The sequence below is a fragment of the Dromiciops gliroides genome, chromosome 4 (genome assembly GCF_019393635.1).
Source record: "Dromiciops gliroides isolate mDroGli1 chromosome 4, mDroGli1.pri, whole genome shotgun sequence".
NCBI lineage: Eukaryota > Metazoa > Chordata > Mammalia > Microbiotheria > Microbiotheriidae > Dromiciops > Dromiciops gliroides.
In genome coordinates this window covers 305,480,441-305,502,883 of record NC_057864.1, presented here as the reverse complement: position 1 = coordinate 305,502,883, position 22,443 = coordinate 305,480,441, and the positions used below count along the sequence as shown (strand labels likewise).

The 22,443-nt window shown below is 35.9% G+C and overlaps 1 protein-coding gene across 1 annotated transcript in view; it reads left to right on the top strand.

The window, feature by feature from the left end:
• Positions 1-22,443, top strand: part of IBTK (inhibitor of Bruton tyrosine kinase) — a 93,710-nt gene that overhangs the window by 33,558 nt on the left and 37,709 nt on the right. Inside the window, exons 10-16 of the mRNA XM_044001957.1 lie at positions 2,112-2,289; positions 9,039-9,213; positions 11,669-12,274; positions 15,383-15,469; positions 17,537-17,619; positions 17,711-17,748; positions 19,691-19,787. Coding sequence (XP_043857892.1) covers positions 2,112-2,289; positions 9,039-9,213; positions 11,669-12,274; positions 15,383-15,469; positions 17,537-17,619; positions 17,711-17,748; positions 19,691-19,787 — 1,264 coding nt within the window. The remainder of the gene's footprint in view (positions 1-2,111; positions 2,290-9,038; positions 9,214-11,668; positions 12,275-15,382; positions 15,470-17,536; positions 17,620-17,710; positions 17,749-19,690; positions 19,788-22,443) is intronic.

Here is a 22,443-nt window from a genome sequence, read left to right as displayed (position 1 = left end):
TAATCTAGTGAACCCTTTGAACCCCTTCTTAGAATACTAATTTAAAATGGATGAAATGCATAGGATTGGAAAGAACCGATTACATTGAAATAATTATCAATATTTTTAAAAAACCAAGCCTATGAATCCAATTTTAAGAATCCCTGAATTATATGTTATGGGCACTGCTATGCCAGCTAATTTTTTTTTAATCATGATAAAACATATCCTATTATCTGAAAACATATCCTATTAGAGCAAGATTCTTATATGTCATTTGACATTTTTTTAAAAAGCCATGATAAAATAGTCCTGTTTCTCCTTTACTTTTTAAATGATGTAGTTATAATTTGGGTTGTTTACATAATAGGCACTTGTTAATGTATTCCTTCCCCACCCCCACACCCCAATAGAACTCTCGCTTTTATGAAGAAAAACGGTTAAGCAAAAACAACTGACAAAATGATGTGCCAGATAGTGCATGCAGCATCCTACTACCATTGTTTCACTCACCGCTATACTAAGGGAAGAGAAATGAATGTGTTTCATTGTTTATTCTCTGGGACCAAGACTGGCAAGTTTAATTACCCTTTCATAGTGTTCTTGTGTTTTCACCCAGCCTGTCCCCTAATCCTGTTAGAATCCCTAGTTTCCTTGAAAGTTTAGGTCAGGAGCCACATGAATTATTTTCTGATCATCCCACCCAGCTTCCAGTACTTCTCTCCATGCATATATTACATTGAATATACTTATTTTGGTACATGTTATATATTCCAATAAAATGTAAATTCCTTGAAGAGAGAGACTATTTCTTTTTTTGTATTTGTTTATCCCCCATACCTAGTAGTGCTTGAAAATAGCAGGTACAATAAAGTTTATTCATTAACTTATTATAGTCACTGTGTCTGTTGTCCACCTGTTACTACTTCTCTTAAATCAGTTTATTGTTTTCCTTTGTCATTTGAATTCCTCATATCCACTTGCTAGTATTCCAATACATTCATGTACTACTGTTCAGTTATTCCCTAGATAATATATTGTTGTTCAGTCATTTCAGTCATGTCTGACTCTGTGACCACATTTAGGGTCTTCTTGTCGAAGATGCTAGAGCAATTTGCCTTTTCCTACTCTGGCTCATTTTACAGATAAGGAAACTGAGGCAAACGGGGTTAAGTCACTTCCCTAGGGTCATATAGCTAGTAGGTGTCTGGGGCCAGATTTGAATTCAGAAAGATGAGTCTTCATCACTTCAGGTGTGGTGTTCTATCTACTGTAACACCTAGCTGCCCAGTTAATGGGTACCTACTTTATTTCAAATTATTTTTGCTATTACAAAAAGTACTATAACCAACCTTTAGTGATACTTAGTACCTTTATTTCTGTCTTTGATCTCCTTGTGGCATATGACCAGGAGTTGGAATCAGTAGGTAAGGTTTAATAACTATTCTTCCATAATGTCAAGTTGTTTTTCAGCTTTGTTAGACCACTTCAGTGTTCCACTAATATAGTACTTTAGTGTTACTGTTTTCCTACATACCTTCCAGTGTTTGATAATATAGGCATAAATGGAAACCTTTTCAGGTTTTGCTGCTGACAGATATGCCTAACGAAGACTGAAATGAGGGCTTGGTGGTTGGATAATCTTGCCTTCTTTGTACTTTGTGCCCTGGCTCAAAATCTGCTTGCTGAGGCAAAGAGAATCTTGGGCATTGCTAATGCCTTGATAATTTTCTGAGACAGAGGACTATGATTTCTACCCAGACATAGGTGTCACAGAGAAAAGACTTTATCTTAGTCTGGGGACACACTTCATTTTGCTAGCTGGTTGTGGTCTGGTTTTCAGCCTGCCTTTGTCACACAAAGTCTTCAAAGTTGTCATACCTGTGGATTCTAGAGCTGAAATAAATGGCAAGTGATCATGAGATCAAGCCCAGAAGCCTCTTTCCCTCCTTCCCCTCCCTCCCTCCTTCCTTCCTTCTCTACTTCCTTCCTTTTGTATTCTTTTATGCTAAAATGAAAATTCAGGTATTCTAGTCAAAGTTTTCCAATATATTTTCTTTAATTGCCATAAAATTTACATTTTGATTGATCAGACGTATTTGTTTTCCGATTAAATTTTGATTTTATTCCAGGTGTTTTGCTGGAAATCAGTGAGCAGCTACATGAAACAGTGTCGATGGGCTTATGGTCGCCAGGTCTTCATGTCTGACATTGCTTTAAACAGGAATGAAATACTGTTTGTTACCCAAGATGGTGAAGGATTTACAGGGAAATGGCTTGAAGAAGGAAAAAAGAATACTGAAAAGAAAGGTCAGTTTATCTGTAAAGAGTCTAGTTTACATAAAAATATGTCTCTTGTTTTGCAAGTGGTCTTTATTCTCTTATTTTCCCCTTTTTAGTAAAATTGTTCATTTCCTTATCTTTTGTGCATATACAAAGGGTCTTAATTATCTCAAGCATTTTATTTGCTTGTTGTAATGTGCAGCAGTTCATGAAGCTATGATTCTTTTTATATTGTTCTCTGGCTAGAGGAAAAGTTAAAAGGGGAATAGAATTTTACCAGTATTTGAACATTATTATATTCTACATATAAAAGCTATAACATTGCCTTTCATTCTCATAGTGCTCTTCAGGATCAGATTATGTTTGAACAAAAGGGACAGCTAAGTTATTTTTCCAGTGGGTAGAGCACTGGCCCTAAAGTTGGGAGGACCCAAGTTTGAATGTCTCCTCAGATACTTACTAGCTGTGTGACCCTGGGCAAGTCAATTAATACCAATTGCCTTAAATATCCGGGGCCACCTCTAGTCATCCTGATATATATCTTGCCAGTGGACCCAGATGGCCCTGGAGGAAAGATTGAGGTTGGTGACTTAGCGTAGCCCTCCCTCATTTAAATCCATTTCACTGCAAGTCACGACCTGGTCCTATTCAAGAACGAAGGACAAACAACAACAACATTTGAAGACTAGTTTTTAAAAAAAATTAAATAATTGTATGTAACATTTTTATTAATGTTTATTTTATTATGGAAAAAGTAGAGATGGGTTTTGTTTATTCCTTTTTGGGAAAAATCCCAGTGAAATACAATAATTGAAAATATAAATTATTTTGTCTATTTGCAGTTACTCTTTTGTAACTTAGCAACTTTTATCAATTATCTGCAGAATGCTTTTAATTGGCTATATATTAAAAGCTTTATAGTAGTTAGGTCATTGCATATATATATATATATATATATATATATATATATATATATATATATATTTTTTTTTTTTTTGCGCGGGGCAATGGGGGTTAAGTGACTTGCCCAGGGTCACACAGCTAGTAAGTGTCAAGTGTCTGAGGCTGGATTTGAACTCAGGTCCTCGTGAATCCAGGGCCAGTGCTTTATCCACTGAGCCACCTAGCCGCCCCCCATTGTATATATTTAATAAAGCTAGGGTGACTTCTTATGCCAGTGTTATTCTATACATTTTTTGTCTTATCAGTTAATGTATGTATGTTAGGAAATACAAACTAATTTTAATATTATCCTCAAAATATAAAATTAAGCTAATCAACATGCATATGACATATATGTAGTCTTTAATTTAGGAAAATGGGTTTTGTCTCAAAAGTTGGTTTTTAAGTTGTTTGGTATTTGGACCCTGTTTTCCCATGGAAGTAATGTTATACCATGGAAGTTAGGTTCCCAAGCTGGCAGTCACAAAACTTCTTTATTAACAAATAATGCATCTAAAGCACCTTGTACAATAATTCTGGGGGAGAATGCATTCAGCATGTCAGATATACATCTTCCTTCTTTTCCAAAGGATTCATATGTCCTTTAGTTCTATCCAGCAGTGAGAGCAGGGACTCTGAAGTTTGGGGAAAGGGAAGGACCTGCAGTGTGGTTGGGGAGAGGTGGTGGTAGTAGGGTAAGGAACAGGAACTGGAATGTCAATTTGTGGGGAATGGGATAATATGGTTAGGGCTTCCCATTAGAAGGAATCCTTGGGATTCTGGCATGTTTCCTCATTAATTATATACAAGCCTGAGAAACTGGTATATTTATTTCACTTTCTCTGGACTGCTTTAGGAAGGGTCATGTGGGGACCAATTTTTAATTGGGGAGTGTTAGCTAAGCGGCTTGCCGCAATATTGGGGCAAGGAAGGAGACCGGCAGCCTCCCTCAAAACAGAACAGGATTTATTTTAACAAGAATGAACTTAAAAAAAAACTACAAACAGGATCAGTAGGATCAAGGGAAAGGAAATAAAATGGGGAAAGGGAAATTATACAACCTGAAAAAATACCACCGACCAGGAATCAGCTGAGATTACACAGCCCCACTCCTGTTGCCTTCCAGCTTCCAGCTAGAATGCCGGACCAAAAAAAACCTCCCTTCTCCTAGCACCCCCACACAGTCCCCAGGCCAATTGGATGGCCGCTCTGACAGTCACATGACTGCCCTCACTAGGCTTCCAATCATTATAATTTTGCCAGGCCCATGTAGGCGTCGGCAAGTGGTGATGACATGAGGTACCAGTGCCATGGCAACGGCTACAACCAGTGGGTAGAGCTCGGTGTGGTTTGCGGAGCCCTAGACCACTGCGCACCAAGGCATAAAAACCTCAACAATTCTTTACAGTCACATTCTGCACTTTTTTTGGTTTTGGTTTTGGTTTTTTTAGTGAGGCAATTGGGGTTAAGTGACTTGCCCAGGGTCACACAGCTAGTAAGTGTTAAGTGTCTGAGGCTGGATTTGAACTCAGGTCCTCCTGAATCCAGGGCCAGTGCTCTATCCACTGCGCCACCTCGCTGCCCCCACATACATTTTCTAATGACTTTATTTGGTTGTAAATGGGAGGATTATACAAAGCTCTAAAAGGAACAATCCCAAATAAGGATTAAATTGTGGGTCCTTGTACACAAAAGACTGAAGGAAGGTTAGTTTCTGAGTTAATAGGGCTCAGGTTATTCAGGACATTTAATTTGTCTCATGGGGCCTCTAAATGGGAGATCAGAAGATGGAATGGAATGTAGTTGGGATTGGGGGAAACAGCAGTAGAAGGAATAAAGGAAATGTAGCTGTTCTATTCACTACTTGCCACAACCAAGCCTACTTCCTCAAACCCCACTCTGATCTTGACTTGATTCAAGATAGAAAGACTAGTCTCAGAATGGGAAACAGGGACAGGCAGGCACAGTGTTATAGCATCTAAAGAAAGATGGTGAGGGGAAATCCCAAGTGATGGCATTAGAGAAGGATAAAGAATTCCTGTGGTCACCACCTTTTTTATTTGGCAGCTTTTAAAAAAACGTAGTGGATGTAGATAAATAGGGTGTTGCTTAGATTTCCAAACTAAGTGTGAATTATATTTTGTTATAAGTTATTTAGAATTATCTGTAGCATTTTGCAGTTCATGATCAGGCATAATTGACCCACCAAAATGCCACATATTTTTACAATTATCATTAGTTTGTATTGTTCTGCTAAAATTTTGGTTTGATATCTTAATATGGCATGGAGGTGACGCTGGTTTCTCAAAGATTATACCAGTGGTCACAGCCAAGATGGTGAAGTAAGAGAAAGTAGTACAGCCAAGCTTTCCCACAGCTACTTCAGTAATGATCTAAGAAGAACACCAAATCAAATAATGAGTCGGAAATAAAAAGAAGAACTACAAAAGGTCATCTTCATAGCCCAAGATCACAGATTTGACTTACATGTATGTAACCAAGTCAGGAACTATGGAACAGGATTCCTGGCATTGTGGACTCATTGCCCAGAGTCTTGATATAGTTGGACAGTGTAGGATTCCAAGAACTTACCTTCTGATTTCGTACTCCGCTTCTCATCCAGGACAGCAGCTTGGGGCCTAGAATATGGACTCAGAATCTCAAGCATCACACCGAGCATATTGTGGATCTTGTATTTGTTAGCAGTGCGGGGGTAGGGGTGGGGGGTTCTCCTAGATGCTCTCATTCAGGCCCCCAATATTGCATTACTTAGAGCAGATTGCTGGAAGAATGACTTATCAAAAAAAAAAAAAGATTAAGAATTATTCTGAGGCCAAGGATGCCCAAGATGTAAACTCAAAAGAGGAATTACTCCAAAACACCTACAAGGAAATCCTCAAAGCAGAAGCACAACTTTACCAAAAGATCATTTAGATTCTTAGAAGAAATCATACAGCAGTGGAAAAATGAGTTTAAAATGACATTTTAAGTGAAATGAGAGGTAGAGAAAAGAGTTGGAAAAGAAATGAGAACTATGGAGGTGAGACTTGGAAAAAGAATATATAGCTTAGCACAAGAGATATAAAATCTAATCTAAATAACAGTCTTCCTGAAAATTAGAATGGAGCAAATTGAAGTTAATAATTCCATGAGACTGCAAGAAATAACAAAGCAAAAAAAGATTGAAAAAAATAGAAGAAAATGTAAGATGCTTCATATATATATATATATATATATATATATATATATATATATATAAACTGACTTGGAAAATATATCAAAGAGAGAATTTAAGAATTATTGGACTACTTTAAAGTTGTGACCAAATTAAAAAAAGATCCTGGTTATCTTATTTCAAGAAATCATGAAAGAAAACTGCCCAGATTTCTGAGAACCAGAAAACAAAATGAAAATAGAATCTCTTGGTCACTTCCTGAAAGGAACCCCACAATGAAAACTCCCAAGGACATCATAGCCAAAAATTAAAGCTGTAAGTCAAAGGGGAAAAAAACCCACCATACTGCAAGTAGCCAGAATGAAAGAATTCAATTACTGAAGAACCATAGTTACATAAGAATTACAGAAGGTTTAGCAGCTTCCACTCTAAAGGAGTGGAGAGCATGGAATGCAGTATTCTAAAAGGCAAAAGACACAGGCTTAAAACAAAGAATAGCTTACTCAGCAAACTGAGATAATTTTACAGGGGGATCGCGCATTCCTGATGAAAAGACTGCAGCTGAGTAGAAACTTTGAACTACAAACAAAGGAGTAAAGAAAAACATAAAAAGGTAAATACAAGTGAGCAAGTGAGCAGTTGGGAAAAAAAACTGAGAATGAAATGTTTGTTTTCTAATGGGGGGAGGATATAAATGTTCCCTAAGAACAGTGATGCTAGCAGGGGTCCTAGGAAGGAGTTAAATTAGTTGAAGGGCTGGGAATGATTTTTGCTGTTTTGATGATCTTAGAAGAAACGAAGTGCAGGGGGAAAATGATTCACTAGGAAAGAAAAGGGAGGAATGGGACAAAGAGAGAACTTATCTCACACAAGCTGGGGGACACAAGTAGAAATATGTACAGTGAAGGAAGTGGGGTGGGAAAGGTGGACACTGCCTCATATTTCATTTTGAACTGATGCAGAGTTAAGTGAGCAGATTGAGTAGAACAATTTATACTATAAAAATATTGTAAAAATGAACAATTTTGAAAGACTTAAGAACTGATCAATGGATTGATCAGCCATGATTCCAGAGGACCAATAATTTAGAATTCTGCCCACCTTCTGACAGGTGATGGTCTAGATATGCAGAATGAGATGTGTGTTGTAATACATGGCCAATATGGGAATATGCTTTGCTTACCTATACAATATATATTGGTTGCAGGGGGTCTCTTGCTTTTTTTCCTCATTGGGTATACTTGTTAATTGGGGGAAAAAATTTTAATTGTTAAAAAAAAGTAGAGGAAAATTAAATCTTTTTCATTTAACTATGTAATGGAGATGTTCTGATGCTGAACTAAATGTATATATTTTTGAATTTTAAAACAAAATTCAAGAAAAATATATTAATAATATAGTAAGTCTAGCAGGCCCTGTTAGACTTTAAAGATATCAGTATGGACCCTACAGTGGACTAGATGTCTGTTATCTATGACCTACCTAAGTTCCAAGAGGCTTTTCCTATGAAGGTTGGCCACAGTCCTAGTAATGTTTTTCATCACAGCAACTAATGAACATAATCCACTAAGGCAGGGAGAGACTCTTGATGTCTTGGTTTACCACATTGGTAAAATTCCCAACTATTCACCATCTCTTGCCCTACATATCCAATCATTTGCCAGATTTTGTTGTTTCTAATTCTAGAATAATCTCTTATCTGTCCCCTTCTCTGTACATATAACTACTACCCTAGTTCATGTCCTTATCACCTCTTGCCTGGCTCTTAGAAGTCTCCTAAATGTTTTCCTTGCTTCAGGCCTCTCTCCATTCCACCTGTGTTCCATATAGCTGTTAAAGTGATTTTTCTAAAATTCAAGTTTGATACATCACTTCCTTCCACAAGAAACTTCAGTGATTTTCTTTTACCTCTGAGCAAACATAACCTCTGGCCATCATAAGTGGGCCTCAACCTATCTTTCCACCCTTACTAGACATTGTTCTCTTTCACACAGTCTGCATTCTATCCAGAGGGGCCTTTTAACTATTTCTCACACACAGAATTCAATTCTCTTTCTCTGTGCTTTTTCAGTGGCTGTCCCTCATGTCTGGAATGATACTTCCTGACTACTTAAGATTTCTAGTTTGCTTCAAGCCTCACTTTTTAGGCACTATATTTGGTATGAAATATTTCCATTCCTTCAGCTACCAGAGCTGTCCCCCTAAATCTGTCAGCTTATGTCTATATTGTATTTACATACATATGAACTTATTGCATCTTCCAAAGAACCTAAGCTCCCTGAGGGCCAGAACTATTTCAGTTTTGCTTTTGTATCTCCATTACTAAGCACAAGGCCTGGTACTAGGAGGTACTTAATAAATGCTTGTTGATTGATTGAATGGAGTACCCATAGGAATGAATTCATAGCTCATTAGAGTGTCATGTTTAGTTCACTTCACCAAACCTTTATTAAGCATCTGCTATGTGCCTGTAATCATGTTAGGTGCTAGGTAAAGACGAAAATAAGCCTCTGCAAGATGCTTTCAACGTACTGTACAGAAGATGTGGCTATCATATAGCTCTGTTTTTCTAAAAGAAATGCTTTTTCTTTTCTACTTATTTTGTTTTATTGAATCATTAATCAGTGGATATTTAATTTTGTTGTTTTTGTTTTAACAGAAGTTATATCAAACCTCCATAATTCCTCATCAGATGGATCTTGTGTTTATGACACAAGTAGTGTGTATGAGAGAATTCGGCTTACGAAACTTACTTTTGTCCACAGAGCTGTCAGTATCAGCACGGATCCAAGTGGAAGTAATTTTGCAGTTTTACAATCAGACCCTAAGACAAGGTAGATGAAATATTGAAAGTTTTATTTATCTTTTGTTTTCTTTATGGAGCGGAGAATGGTATTTTCCTCCTATATATGTAATTGTTTCTCATTCAAACTGAATTTCCTGAGTGACTATGTATGATAGAGGTTATAGAGAAAACAGAATTTTATTGGTCATAAAGATAAAGAAGACTCATGGATAGACTTGGCTTACTGTTGAATAACAAATACATGCTTACAACCTAAAAGAAAAGGCTGTTAAAAATATTGCAGTAGAATTTAAATATGGGGGACACTTATATGCCTCTGGTACTTTAAATTTATAATTCTTTAAAGCATTCTTTGCTTTACTAAGTACTTTATATATGCTCTCTCTAATTGGATTTCAATTTGGAAGACTCAAGTTTGAATCCTAAATCTGCTCCTTGATATAGCACTGTGACTTTGAGAAGTCATTTAACATTCCTGGATTCTGGTATTCTTAACTATAAAATGAAAATGTCTGCCATAAGTGACCTTGAAACTTCCCTCCAGCTTGAAGTCCTGTGATTCCCCTGGGAATAACACTGTGAAATATAAAATAAGTATTAGTATCCTCATTATAGAAATGTGAAAACAGATTCAGGGAAGATAAGTCACTTGATCACAGTCACATCACCCTGAAGAAAAGCTCTGGCTTCTGATACCCAATGTGCTTTTTATAAAAGCACAACTATATTTGTATCCAAAAATCTGGGCATAAATATCTTATAAAATGTGCAAAAAGTTCTTGGCACTAAGGTCTTCCAGAGAGTGAGACTTCAGTGCTTAAAATGGTAGAGGCAGTCATTCATTCCTAGAAAAGTGTTTAATACTGTCATTTTGTATCCCATGTACTCTCATAATTTTTATGTAGATATTGTAGAGTTAAAATGAACATCAGAGACAACTTTGAATGGGAAAAGAGGTCAGAAAATGGTGTCATGCTACTTATAGGGATGGATAAATTGGGGTGGGATTTGGATTGAGCTGAGAGAAGGGCAATGCTATGGCAGTAATAGTGGCAGGCTGATTGTGTGTGTGTGTACATATACTGTGTACATGTACAACATATATATATGCATAGTCAGTTCAACAAATACGTATATGTGGGTATATATGTATTTTGGTGTGTGTGTGTTATATATACAGATACATATTTATACATATAAGTATATATGTGCATTGTGTGTTCTATGTTACACACATACGTGCACCGGGTGCAGTAACACCACACCATTGACTTTCCTTCATACACACGCACACACAGATATGCATATACACATACATACACATGCATACCTGAGATCTTATTTTACTACTCTTTGGCAGAGTCACTTCTATTGGGTGTTTCTCTGAGTTACTGATTAATGCTTGCAGTAACTTGGATTTGGAAATCCCAATCTTCCATACCCTAGAAATGCCTTTGAAGGTAGGAATTATTATTTTTTCTCCTTACAAATTTTTATTTTAAAAGTTGAGAGAATCCATAATCATAAGCAGGTGTACTATTTTGTTCTGTGCTTTTACTGCTGTTTAGTGAATATTTAAAATTGCTTCTTGTGGCAACATGACTAGAATAGAAATGAATAGAAAACTGTCCTTTTAGCTAGGAGTATCTAACATACTAGCTTTTTTTTTTTTTTTTTTTTTTTGGTTAGGCAATTGGGGTTAAGTGACTACTTGCCCAGGGTCACACAGCTAGTAAGTGTTAAGTGTCTGAGGCTGGATTTGAACTCAGGTCCTCCTGAATCCAAGGCCAGTGCTTTATCCATTGCTCCACCTAGCTGCCCCTTAACATACTAGCTTTTGCTAGTTCAATTCACTTAATCTTTCAATGCCCAAACAAGACTGTAAGTTGCAAAACAGTTGTTGATATGCAGAGGGTATTTTCTCACTGGGAGGACCTTATATCGTTGAAGACACTGGGTATAAAAATGTAACTTAAATTTTATTTTGCCTTTTTCTGAGGGGGGCATGTCAAACATTCTTTCAAAAATTTATTTTTAGAATTAACCTGTTGAAATGGTCAGTCTTACTTTTTTTTTTTTTTTTGATGAGGCAATTGGGGTTAAGTGACTTGCCCAGGGTCACACAGCTAGTAAGTGTCAGGTGTCTGAGGTCATATTTGAACTCAGGTGTCCTGACTCCAGGGCTGGTGCTCTATCTACTGTGCCACTTAGCTGCCCCAGTCAGTACTACTTTCAAAGAACTTCATATTTGTCCCTTCATTTTGAAAGAAAAAAATTGAGGACCAAAACTGGGAAAATAGAACATTTTAAAAGAAAGAAAAGAAAATGGATGTTACCATGGTGAAAATTGGGCACCATAGTATTTTAGGAAATGATGAGTTGGAAGTTCCCTGATTCTAATACAATTAATATAAATTTTCCAAAATGAAAGGTACTGGAATTTTGTCATACTTTTAAAATGATTGCTCTCTTTTGTTTATTAGCCTTTATGAAATTCCAACTGTGTCCTCATCATCTTTTGCGGAAGATTTTGGCACACTTTTGGAGGAAACAGATGAGATGGACAATACCCATGATGTGACATTTCAAGTTGGCAATAAAACTTTCCCTGTGCACAAGTATATTTTGGCTATGCGATCAGAGTTTTTCAGGAAGTTATTCACTTCAGATGGTGTTTCTGTTGATTGTCCAGATGTTTACCGCAAAGATGAAGATGCTGTAGGATGTGATCTCTTTGTTATAGAGAAGGTTCACCCTGATTTGTTTGCTCACCTTCTACAATTCATCTACACAGATACTTGTGATTTTTTAACTCATGGCTATAAACCAAGAATTGTATATAAAGAAAAACCGGAAGAATATCATGATGCTCTAATTTCCAATTTTGATAAAATGAGTTTTCATGAAGATATTAATCAGAAATCAGCACTGGAAGTTTATCGAAGTAATCAAGTCCACACAGTCAATGAAAAACAAAAAAATAAAATGAAGCCTTCTAAAAAGGGCAAAAGTATGGGTGAAGATGTGAATCCTGTAAAGATGTTGCAAAGTGTCGCAAAGAAATTTGATATCATCAGTTTGAGTAGTAGGTATGGTAACTTTTTTTTTTTTCCTGAGGCAATTGGGGTTAAGTGACTTGCCCAGGGTCACACAGCTAGTAAGTGTTAAGTGTCTGAGGCCGGATTTGAACTCAGGTCCTCCTGAATCCAGGGCCGGTGCTCTATCCACTGCGCCACCTAGCTGCCCCAGTATGGTAACATTTTGTTATTCCTAACTAACTCCCATTCTCTTCCCATTGCATCTTTTCCTTTCTTCCCTGTTCCTCCCCTTCCATTTTATTTTTTTTTAAGACTATGTACTTACATTTCTGGTTATTGTAGATGTTTTTTAAAAATCTGATAAGTGTTTATATTTCCTTTTCTCTATCCTTTCATGTCTATTTCTGTGATAGATTTGTGGTAATCATGCATCACTAAAGAAAAAGCAGGTGGGTTAGGTAGTTTGCATTTTTCCTGGACCTTTCTATGGTCAGTTGTGTTCAGAATTTGTTTCTTAAATTGAATCTTTGTAATTAGCATCTTAGTTAATTAAATTCTGTTTTCTTGAGTGTAAAGGAAATGGACATTTTCATGACTGATTATCTGAAAGTTACCATATGCCTTATAAATGTAGTCAGTCCTCAACTTTTGCATGTATAATATTCCTAGAAAATGATGTAAGTCAAAAATTTGAATGTTGATGCATTGAACCTATGGGGAAAAGGGGGTTAAGTTCCTGCAACCACCAAAAACTCTAATCTTTCACATTGTTGAAAATATACTTTTGAATACAACTTTTATAACAAAACATTAATTCTGATAATATGTGCTTTTCCTAACACAGTAACCTTGAAATAGCCCACAAAATGCAGTAAACAAAATGAATTTGGTAACATGCAAAACATTTTTTTTTGCTAATAATTCCCTAGAATTCTGTGACTTTTTGTGCTCTCATCTCAGTTTTAAAAGATTGATTTCAAACAATATTCACTTTTCATAACACATGAAATCTACAGTACCATAAATACTCATACAGCAAATAAAATTCTCAAAATTAAAACTTTTTTTAAACCTGAATCTTACCTTCCTCTGTGTCATATGGCACTGGTGTTGTTTGTCCTTTGTTCTTGAAGAGGACCATGACATGGGGGTAATGTCATGGCTTGCACTGAATTGGATTTAAGTGAGGGAGGGCTGTGTTGTCACCAACCTTTTTTCTCCAGAGCCATCTGCTTCCAGTGGCAAGATCTATATCAGGATGACTGGAGATGGCCCCAGATTTTTAAGGCAATTGGGATTAAGTGACTTGCCCAGGGTCACACAGCTAGTAAGTGTCCGAAATGACATTTGAACTCAGATCCTCCCAACTGTACTGTTGTTAACCTCTCTACCTTGGCTGCTCTCTGATAACGAGAGGAGTGGTTGCTGGATCTTTAGTTGCTGTTGTTGGAAGATTCTGAGACTGGCAATGTCTTGACATCATCTCTGACACTGTCCTTCAGGACTGGTGGATGACTTTGAAGATCATAAAGGATGCACCATCTTGAAATAATTTGTTGTGTGTTATTTGAGATCCTTAAGGAGCTCAGACTATCAGAGAATAGTAGAGACGAGTTGACATTTAACCTTGAGCCTGCTATTGATGGTGGAATTGGTATCCTTGATGTTTCTAGCCAACTGGTCAATCATGCCAACCCACCCTAGTATGATACCAGCCACTCCACAAACTTGTGTGTGTTGTGCCTCTCATTTTTTCTCTACTGAACATAGCTATGAATGTGTGTGGTTACCAATGTGAAAGTAAAAATGAGGTTACTAAAAAAAAAAAATCACTAAAATACTTGGTTACAAAAGTTAAATGCACAAATGTTGAGAACTGACTATAAATAACATTACTTATTTACAAATAAGTAGAAACATTTCAGGGTAAAACTATATTAAACATGATGTAGTCTTTGTTTTAAGGGGAACTTTAATATCCTTTTAGTGTTCCAGTGTCATCATTATGAGCAATAACTATTGTAACAAAATTTGGTCGTGGAGTTGTTTCATATGCCTTAATAATGGATCCCAAACTAGATGGTAAAATTCTTGAGGGAAGAGCCTAAGTGTTGTACTTTACTTGTGTGCATGAAGAGTGATTGGCTTTTAAGACATAGACTCTAGAGCTGGAAGGAACCTCAGAGGTCATCCAGGCCAGCCTTCTTATTTTATAGATGAAGAACCTGAATTTCTGAGAGGTTAGCCTACCCAATCCCCACAACTTGCTCATGGCAATGCTAGGCCTAGAAGCTTAGTCTCCTGACTCCTAATCTATTGCTATTTTATGCCATTCTTATGACTGAAAATTATCTGACATTCAAATTGTTAGTCACCAGCAGTGACTAGAAATTCAGAATTATTTATTGGCAGAGAAGCAATGTGATGCAAAGTATTCTTTTAATAAATATTTAGCCCCCTTTTTTACTTCCACAGCTCTTATTCTTTGTTTCTGGAATCTACTCTTACAATGGTTTATTTTAGTTGACTGTATGATGTCACTTCACAAAATTTTGCAGTTATAGTGAATTTAGGAAAGAATCAGGTGAGAAAAATTACAAATTTGGAATTGATGAGAAAAAACTGTGTTCCTGATGTTTCTTTTCTCCTTAGAGTCTGTGGGGTGACCTTAGATATGTATATTTATATCATTTGTCTCTGTGACATTGGGACCTCAGTCTTTTGACTGTCTTTACTGAAAGAAACAAAGGTATAGGGCAGCTGAGTGGCACAATGGATAAAGCATCGGCCCTGGATTCAGGAGGACCTGAGTTCAAATCCGGCCTCAGACACTTGACACTTACTAGCTGTGTGACTCTGGGCAAGTCACTTAACCCTCATTGCCCCACCAACAAAAACAAAAAAAAGAAACAAAGGTATAGAAAACTTAAATTAAGTGATTTTTCTAGGATTAGAACTTATTGTCCATAAGTTTCAAGCAGGGACTAAAAACCTTGGTCATATTATGCAAACTCCCTAAAGCAAAATACTCTTTAAACTTCTATGACACAATTTATATCTTATCTTTTTCTAATATTTAGAAATATATGCTACCTAGACATTTTTTAGGTGGAAGTATGGAATTTTTATACTAAGTGAGCAGTTTTGTTTATTTTGTAGACTGAATGGAGTCAAATTTGAAAATGAAAAAATCAATGTTGTTACAGCAGAAACTGGAAATAAACCAAAACTAAATCAGAAACAGTGGTAAGTTGGATAATTGAAGCTTCCCCCTCCCCTCCTCCTGTGCTTGATTTTATTATTCAAATTGGGAAATGGGTTTAGACTTCACATTAGGGTACCTTGTCTGTTCTATCCTTCTGCCTGTTACCACTCATCTTTCTTGGGGATATGATGGAGGTGTGCAGCAATTGGTGTAATACAGGAAGCATATACTAAGACATCAGAAGAACTTCACTGTATTGATGGAGGAGAGCCTACCTTCCTTTCTGCCTTTGTTCCTCCCTTTCTCCCTCCCTACCTTTTTCCTTTCTTTTATTCTGGAATATAACTTTAGTTGTATGATGCATATAGTGCTGTCCTTGAAAAGGATTGATTCTTAAAATATATGCATACTAACTTGTCTTTCCAGCACTTGAGATATGTCTTTCTTGATATGTCTGCATATTTTATTCTATGTCTTAGTCATTAGGTATGACTAGATTGTTGTTCAGTTGTGTACAACTCTTTGTGACTTTATTTGGGTTTTTCTTGGTAAAGATACTGGAGTGGTTTTCCTTCTCTAGTTCATTTTACTGGCGAGGAATTGAGAGGCAAATGGGGTTAAGTGACTTGCCCAGGGTCACACAGCTAGCAGGTGTCTGAGTCCAGATATTCACCATCTATGATTGGATTTATGTTGTACTCTGTAGCCACAAAAGAGAGCAATGTAAATTGACTCTTACTTTAGTAATCGCATTCATGACCTTGACACAAAACTTGGTGCTTCAACCAAAAACTCTAACACTACTAGTTATACCCTAGAATTTAGTAGTCAGTAAGTTAGTAACCAAAAAGCACCAACTATGTAACAAACAGTATGCTAAGTACCAGTATGAAGCATATATAATTTGGAGTTTGTTTAAAGATGTTTATTGCTAAAAGTACCAGAAAAATCATAGCACTATTTTACCTATAAAGGTTCACAGTATGAATCCTGATATTATAACTATCTAGTACACATTTATATACACACAGAGATAAGCAAATAGCTAATAGATAAATACCTATGGTGGTTGCCATTTTCTGTCATGTTTGCATTTTCTCTATTACTAGAAATTCTTTAGAATATTTTAATTTTTATTTTCAAGACTTATGAAGTAGAAACTTTGGATGAAAGGATTGTCTTTATTTGTAGCTTAACTAATTTTCTCTTTGAAATTCTCACTCTATTCTCTAAATTTACTGTTTTATTCAAAATGTAAATATATGTATCTGTATATACTTTTTTACTTTTTGTATTTTTGCATTTAAGTCATTAAGCATTTTTTAAGCACTTAACATTTCTCTTTTCTCTCTTTTACCTTCCCTTCAATGGAAAACAATATAGAACCAAACCCCTGTAACAAACAAGCACATTCAGGCAAAACAAATTCCTATAATGTCTGTGTCCACAAATATCTGTTTCATCCTGCATCAAGTCCATTGCCTATGTCTCAGGAGGTGTATAGTATTGTTTATCAGTCCCATGAAATCATGGTTGATCATGGTATTGAATAAAGGTCTTAAGTTTTTTTTTTCAATTTGTTTTTACATTATTATTGAATAAATTCTGCTCACTTCATTCTGCTTTATTTAATGCAAATATATCTAAATATATCTGAAATTCTCTTTTATTGTTACTTATTGAACAGTATTTTATTACATTTATATACCATGCTTTGTCCAGCTTTTCCCAAATGATGGGTACCATCTTAATTTCCAGTTTTTTGCTGTTATAAATACTTTTCTACATGATTTTTCATATGTTCTATCTGATGGTTAAATTGCCTGGTACATTCTCAGTGCTTAATAAATGCTGTTTTTGAAACTAGTAAATGTATTAAACCTTTTATTATCTGGCCTTTTTTTTTTTTTGTGGGGCAATGAGGGTTAAGTGACTTGCCCAGGGTCACACAGCAAGTAAGTGTCAAGTGTCTGAGGCTGGATTTGAACTCAGGTACTCCTGAATCCAGGGCTGGTGCTTTATCCCCTGCGCCACCTAGCTGCCCCCTGGCCTTATTTTTTTAAGCAAAGAAATGACATTTCCTTCAGATAATGTATTTTGTTTTACAGTTCATTTCTTTGTGATGTGACTATGAAGTCAGTGGATGGGAAAGAATTCCCCTGTCACAGATGTGTACTTTGTGCTAGACTTGGTATGTATGTATACAATTTCATAATTTATCTACTACTTGCATACTTTTATTGCCCTTATTAAATTATTGTTTTAAATTTTTTCCCTTCCAGAATATTTTCACAGCATGCTGAGTAGCTCATGGATTGAGGTATGTTTTTAAGTAGAAACATATATTTCATGTTAATATTCATTCTTTAGTCATAACTAGAAATTGTTTTATATCTCTGTCTTTATACAAATAGAGCATCTAAACTCTCTCTGGTAAATTGAATTTTTAAAAAGCTAAACTTTTGATAAGTTTAACAATATACATATCTTCAATAATCCAATTCCTTGTAACTGCTGTGTTATTGTATTTTGATCCACTGGTTTATAGCTTGGTGTGTTTATTATTCTCATGGAAAATGTGGTTTTATCTTAAAGGATTGATTTTTTAACTGTTTTGAAAATAATTTCTTTAATGTGATCTATGTGTGTGTGGCCTAATGAAAATACTTGACACACTAGCTTTTTTTTGTTGTTTTGTTTTGTTTTGTTTTGTTTTTTTGCAGGGCAATGGGGGTTAAGTGATTTGCCCAGGGTCACACAGCTAGTAATTGTTAAGTGTCTGAGGCTGGATTTGAACTCAGGTCCTCCTGAATCCAGGGCCGGTGCTTTATCCACTGCGCCACCTAGCTGCCCACTTGTTTTTTTTTTTTGTTTTGTTTTTTTTCACACTAGCTTTTGAAATATTCCTCAGACATATCACTTAACTTTGTTTTACTTTTGCATTAATGTTTATTTATTTAATAGAATTTTTTGAATTCCACCTACAAAATAAGCATATGAAAATAGTAACATTTAGAAGTAAAAAAACCCCAGTCCAATTAGAATTTATTAATTATCATTTAGATATACTCAACTCTTTGTCAATACTATCTTTTTCTTTTTTCTTTTTTAAAATTAATTAATTAAAGTTTTCAACCTTTGTTTAGATAAGATTTCAAATTTCAAATTTTTTCTCCCTCCCCTCCCTGCCCCCCTCCCCTAGACAGCAGGTAATCTGATATATAACATTAAACATATTTCTGCATTAGTCATATTATACAAGAAGAATCAGAGCAAGAAGGAAAAAACTCAAAAAAGAAAAACAACAGCACCAAAAACAAAAGAGATAGTATGGTCCAGTCAGTGTCCATATTCCACAGTTTCTTTTTTTTTTTTTTTTTCGGATTTGGAGAGCCTTTTTCATCATGAGTCCTTTGGAACTTTCTTGTACCATTGGATTGGTGAGAAGAATCTAGTCTATCACAGTTGATCAACACACAATGTTGATGATACTGTGCACAATGTTCTCCTGGTTCTGCTCATCTCACTTATCATCAGCCCATGCAAGACTCTCCAGGTTTCTCTGAACTTCTCCTGCTCATCGTTTCTTACAGCACAATAGTATTCCATTACATTCATATACCACAACTTGTCCAGCCATTTCCCAATGGATGGGCATCCCCTCAACTTCCAATTCCTTGCCACAACAAAAAGAGCAGCTTCAAATATTTTTGTACATGTGGATCCTTTTCCCCTTTCCATGATCTCTTTGGGAAAAGACCCACAAGTGGTATTGCTAGGTTCAAGGGTATGCACAGCTTTATAGCCCTTTGGGCATAATTCCAAATTGCTCTCCAGAATGGTTGGATCAGTTCACAGCTCCACCAACAATGCATTAGTGTTCCAATTTTTCCACAGCTTCTCCAACATTTATTATTTTCCTTTTTTGTCATTTTAGCCAATCTGATAGGTGTCAGGTGGTACCTCAGAGTTGTTTTAATTTGTCAATGCCATCTTGTTTGTGGTTGGCATATTATTTCCTTTGCTTCTCTTTCATGCTGTATACTGATTTATAAAAGCAATATTTTCTTATTCTTTGGTGGTTTTGAATATGTTTAGAAATAATTTCTATAGTGTTATGTGTTAAACCTAATTCTCTCTTTGAGGAAGTTTGTGATGTCAGTCTGTGCTTCACATCAGGTTATAGGCATTTATGTAGAGTGTATGTGTATGTGTGTATGTTTATATGCATATGTAAAATACATGTATTAAACTTTATTTAGGCTTCCAGTTGTGCTGCCCTGGAAATGCCAATACATTCTGATGTACTACAAGTTATCTTGGATTACCTTTATACAGATGAAGCCCCTGCAATAAAAGGTATTAACAAAATAGAAGGTTTTGTGATGTTTTATGTATTTTGGCATAACGTAAACAATTTTTGAAGTTAGTATTCATGTAATTTCCAACTGAATTAAAAAGAAATGTTTTCAATTAAGTGTTTGAACTATTTTAATAATAAAGATACAAGAATACTATTGGCATTATGGCCAAAAATTTTGGTCATTTTCAGAACTCTATGAATTTTATACATCTGAGCGGTCAAAATAAATGTGACAACTAGTACCTTAGTAAACAGTCATTAAACATTAAGCCCTACTACTTGCCAGGCAGTGTGCAAAGCACTGGGGATACCAATATGAAAAAAAAAAAACAGTACAGTTCTTGCCCTCAAAGTGCTTACAGTCTATTAGAGGAAGACAAAATATAAAAGGAAGCTGAAAGGGGGAGGGAAGTTAGATAGGAGGAGGAGAAGCTACCTTATGTGAAGACATAGTGAAGTCAGTCAGAGAATTCCCAAAATAGTTCAGTACGTACACAACTGTGTCTTTCTAAGATAGTTAATTTATTTTTTGAATCTCTTCCCCATGTGCATCTGTAAATCTAGCATAGTATCATAAGAACAAGGGCCAAGGACTGAACTAGAATTTAGAAACGTTTGCACTGTGACCCTTATGTGGCCTTTATTCTATGTTTGTTGCTTCATAGCAAAATGCAGCAAGATGAAAAGCCCTTTTCCTAGGGAGTTAAAATTTGGTTAAACATGAAAAGGCAAAGGGAATCTTTTAGAAGTTATGACTCCATAGAATTTAGTTCAAGTGAATACTAAGATCCTTTCAATAATTGTCATTTTTTAGTAGTTCTTAAGAATCTGTTCCAGAATAAGGTTTTTTTTGGTGGGGCAATGAGGGTTAAGTGACTTGCCCAGGGTCACACAGCTAGTAAGTGTCAAGTGTCTGAGGCCGGATTTGAACTCGGGTCCTCCTGAATCCAGGGCCGGTGCTCTATCTACTGTGCCACCTAGCTTCCCCCAAACAGTTTTTTTTTGGGGGGGGGGGGCCGACAGTGAGGATTAAGTGACTTGCCTAAGGTCACACAACTAGTAAGTGTTAAGTGGCTGAGGCCGGATTCGAACTCAGGTCCTCCTGAATCCAAGGCCCATGCTTTATCCCCTGCACCACCTAGCGCACCCCGATATCTCCTCTTTTGAACAAAGAATATGGTAAAATTTCTCCTGTGATACTTCTTATTCTTTACTTTTATGTAGAACATAGCTATAGCCTCTATTGAGAAATCATTTGCAAACCTAGAACTTACCCATCTTGCACAATTAATGTTTGCCTTCATTTCATGGAAGATATATACTAAAACTGGACAGTTACTAAAATAATTGTAATGTTTTTCAAGTAAGATGTTAATGGTATTTTTAATTTTTAATTCAATAATTAAATTCAACAAACAATCATAAAATTAAATGGCTTACATTTATGTAATATTTATGGCTTAAATGTTCTTTCTTCACATTATTCTATTTGATTATATGCAAATATTTAATTAAATGTTTCTTCCTTTTAATATTTCTCTAGGTTGTCAGGGATTATGTCTCTTGTCCAGAGGTACTTCTGTCTGGGTTTTGTTATTTTAGTTAGCCCTGTGATAGGGAAGGGCTAAGATTAGTGTCCTAAGTGATTTCTGTTCTGTGGAGGGTGAAAGATGAAGTGACTTAAGGAAACAAAGGTTTGAGTTTCAGAGCATATTGATTTATTAAGTAATGCATGGCAATTGCCCAGCAAACCAAGACTAGTTGCCTTTCTTAGCTTTGGCACTGGACCCTGAATACAAGGAGAGAAAGGCTTTTATACATTAAAAACAGTTAAATAAGGCCAATAAGGAAACAATACATTAGACAATCTGATTTTTAATTGGATGAAAGATATGGGGACTTTGCAAGTTGGAAGAGGGAGAGCAAACGAGTAAATTCAGAAAAAGAGGTCCTCTCTCCAAGTGTCTGTAAACAGTCAAAGGAACATGGAAACAATAACTGGTCAATGTGGGGGCCAATTTTCAGATAAGACATATGGGTTGTTTGAGATGTATAATTGTGAGAGAACTCCTTGCATTAAATCTTTGGATCTGACTGGGTTTCTGGTCAGTGTAATCTAGGTACTTATGGAAGGGTCTCTAAGCATCAGGTAGAGGTGATCACACAGGGCTAGGTTCAAACAGGACAATTAAGGTTTTTCCATAGTTCCCACAATTGAATAAAGTTTTCTCACAAGACAGAAATTGGATTAAATCATTAATTGAATAGAAAGGGAAATAAGCTAACTCCAAAATTGAGTCACAAGATGGAGTCTGGATGGTTCACTCAGTTCCTACTATTTGCTATCCCCTCAATTCCCTTAGCTCTAAGGCTTCTGTTCAAGCTAAGTACTATGAAATCCTGTTAGCTTTCTGTTTTAAATGGAAATTACCCTTTATAAGTAAGTTCTACCATACTCTCTTGCTCTGTCACTTAGTACTATGTGACCTTGGGCTAGTCATTTAATTTCATAGGGCCTTAACTGCCTCATTTGTAAAATAAAGTAGATGACCACTTAAGTTTCTGTGCAGTTTCAAAGCTATGATATTATAATCATTTCTAAATGGACTGTGTTCTGTTTACAACAGAATTTTCAAATTTTGCAGCAGGTTC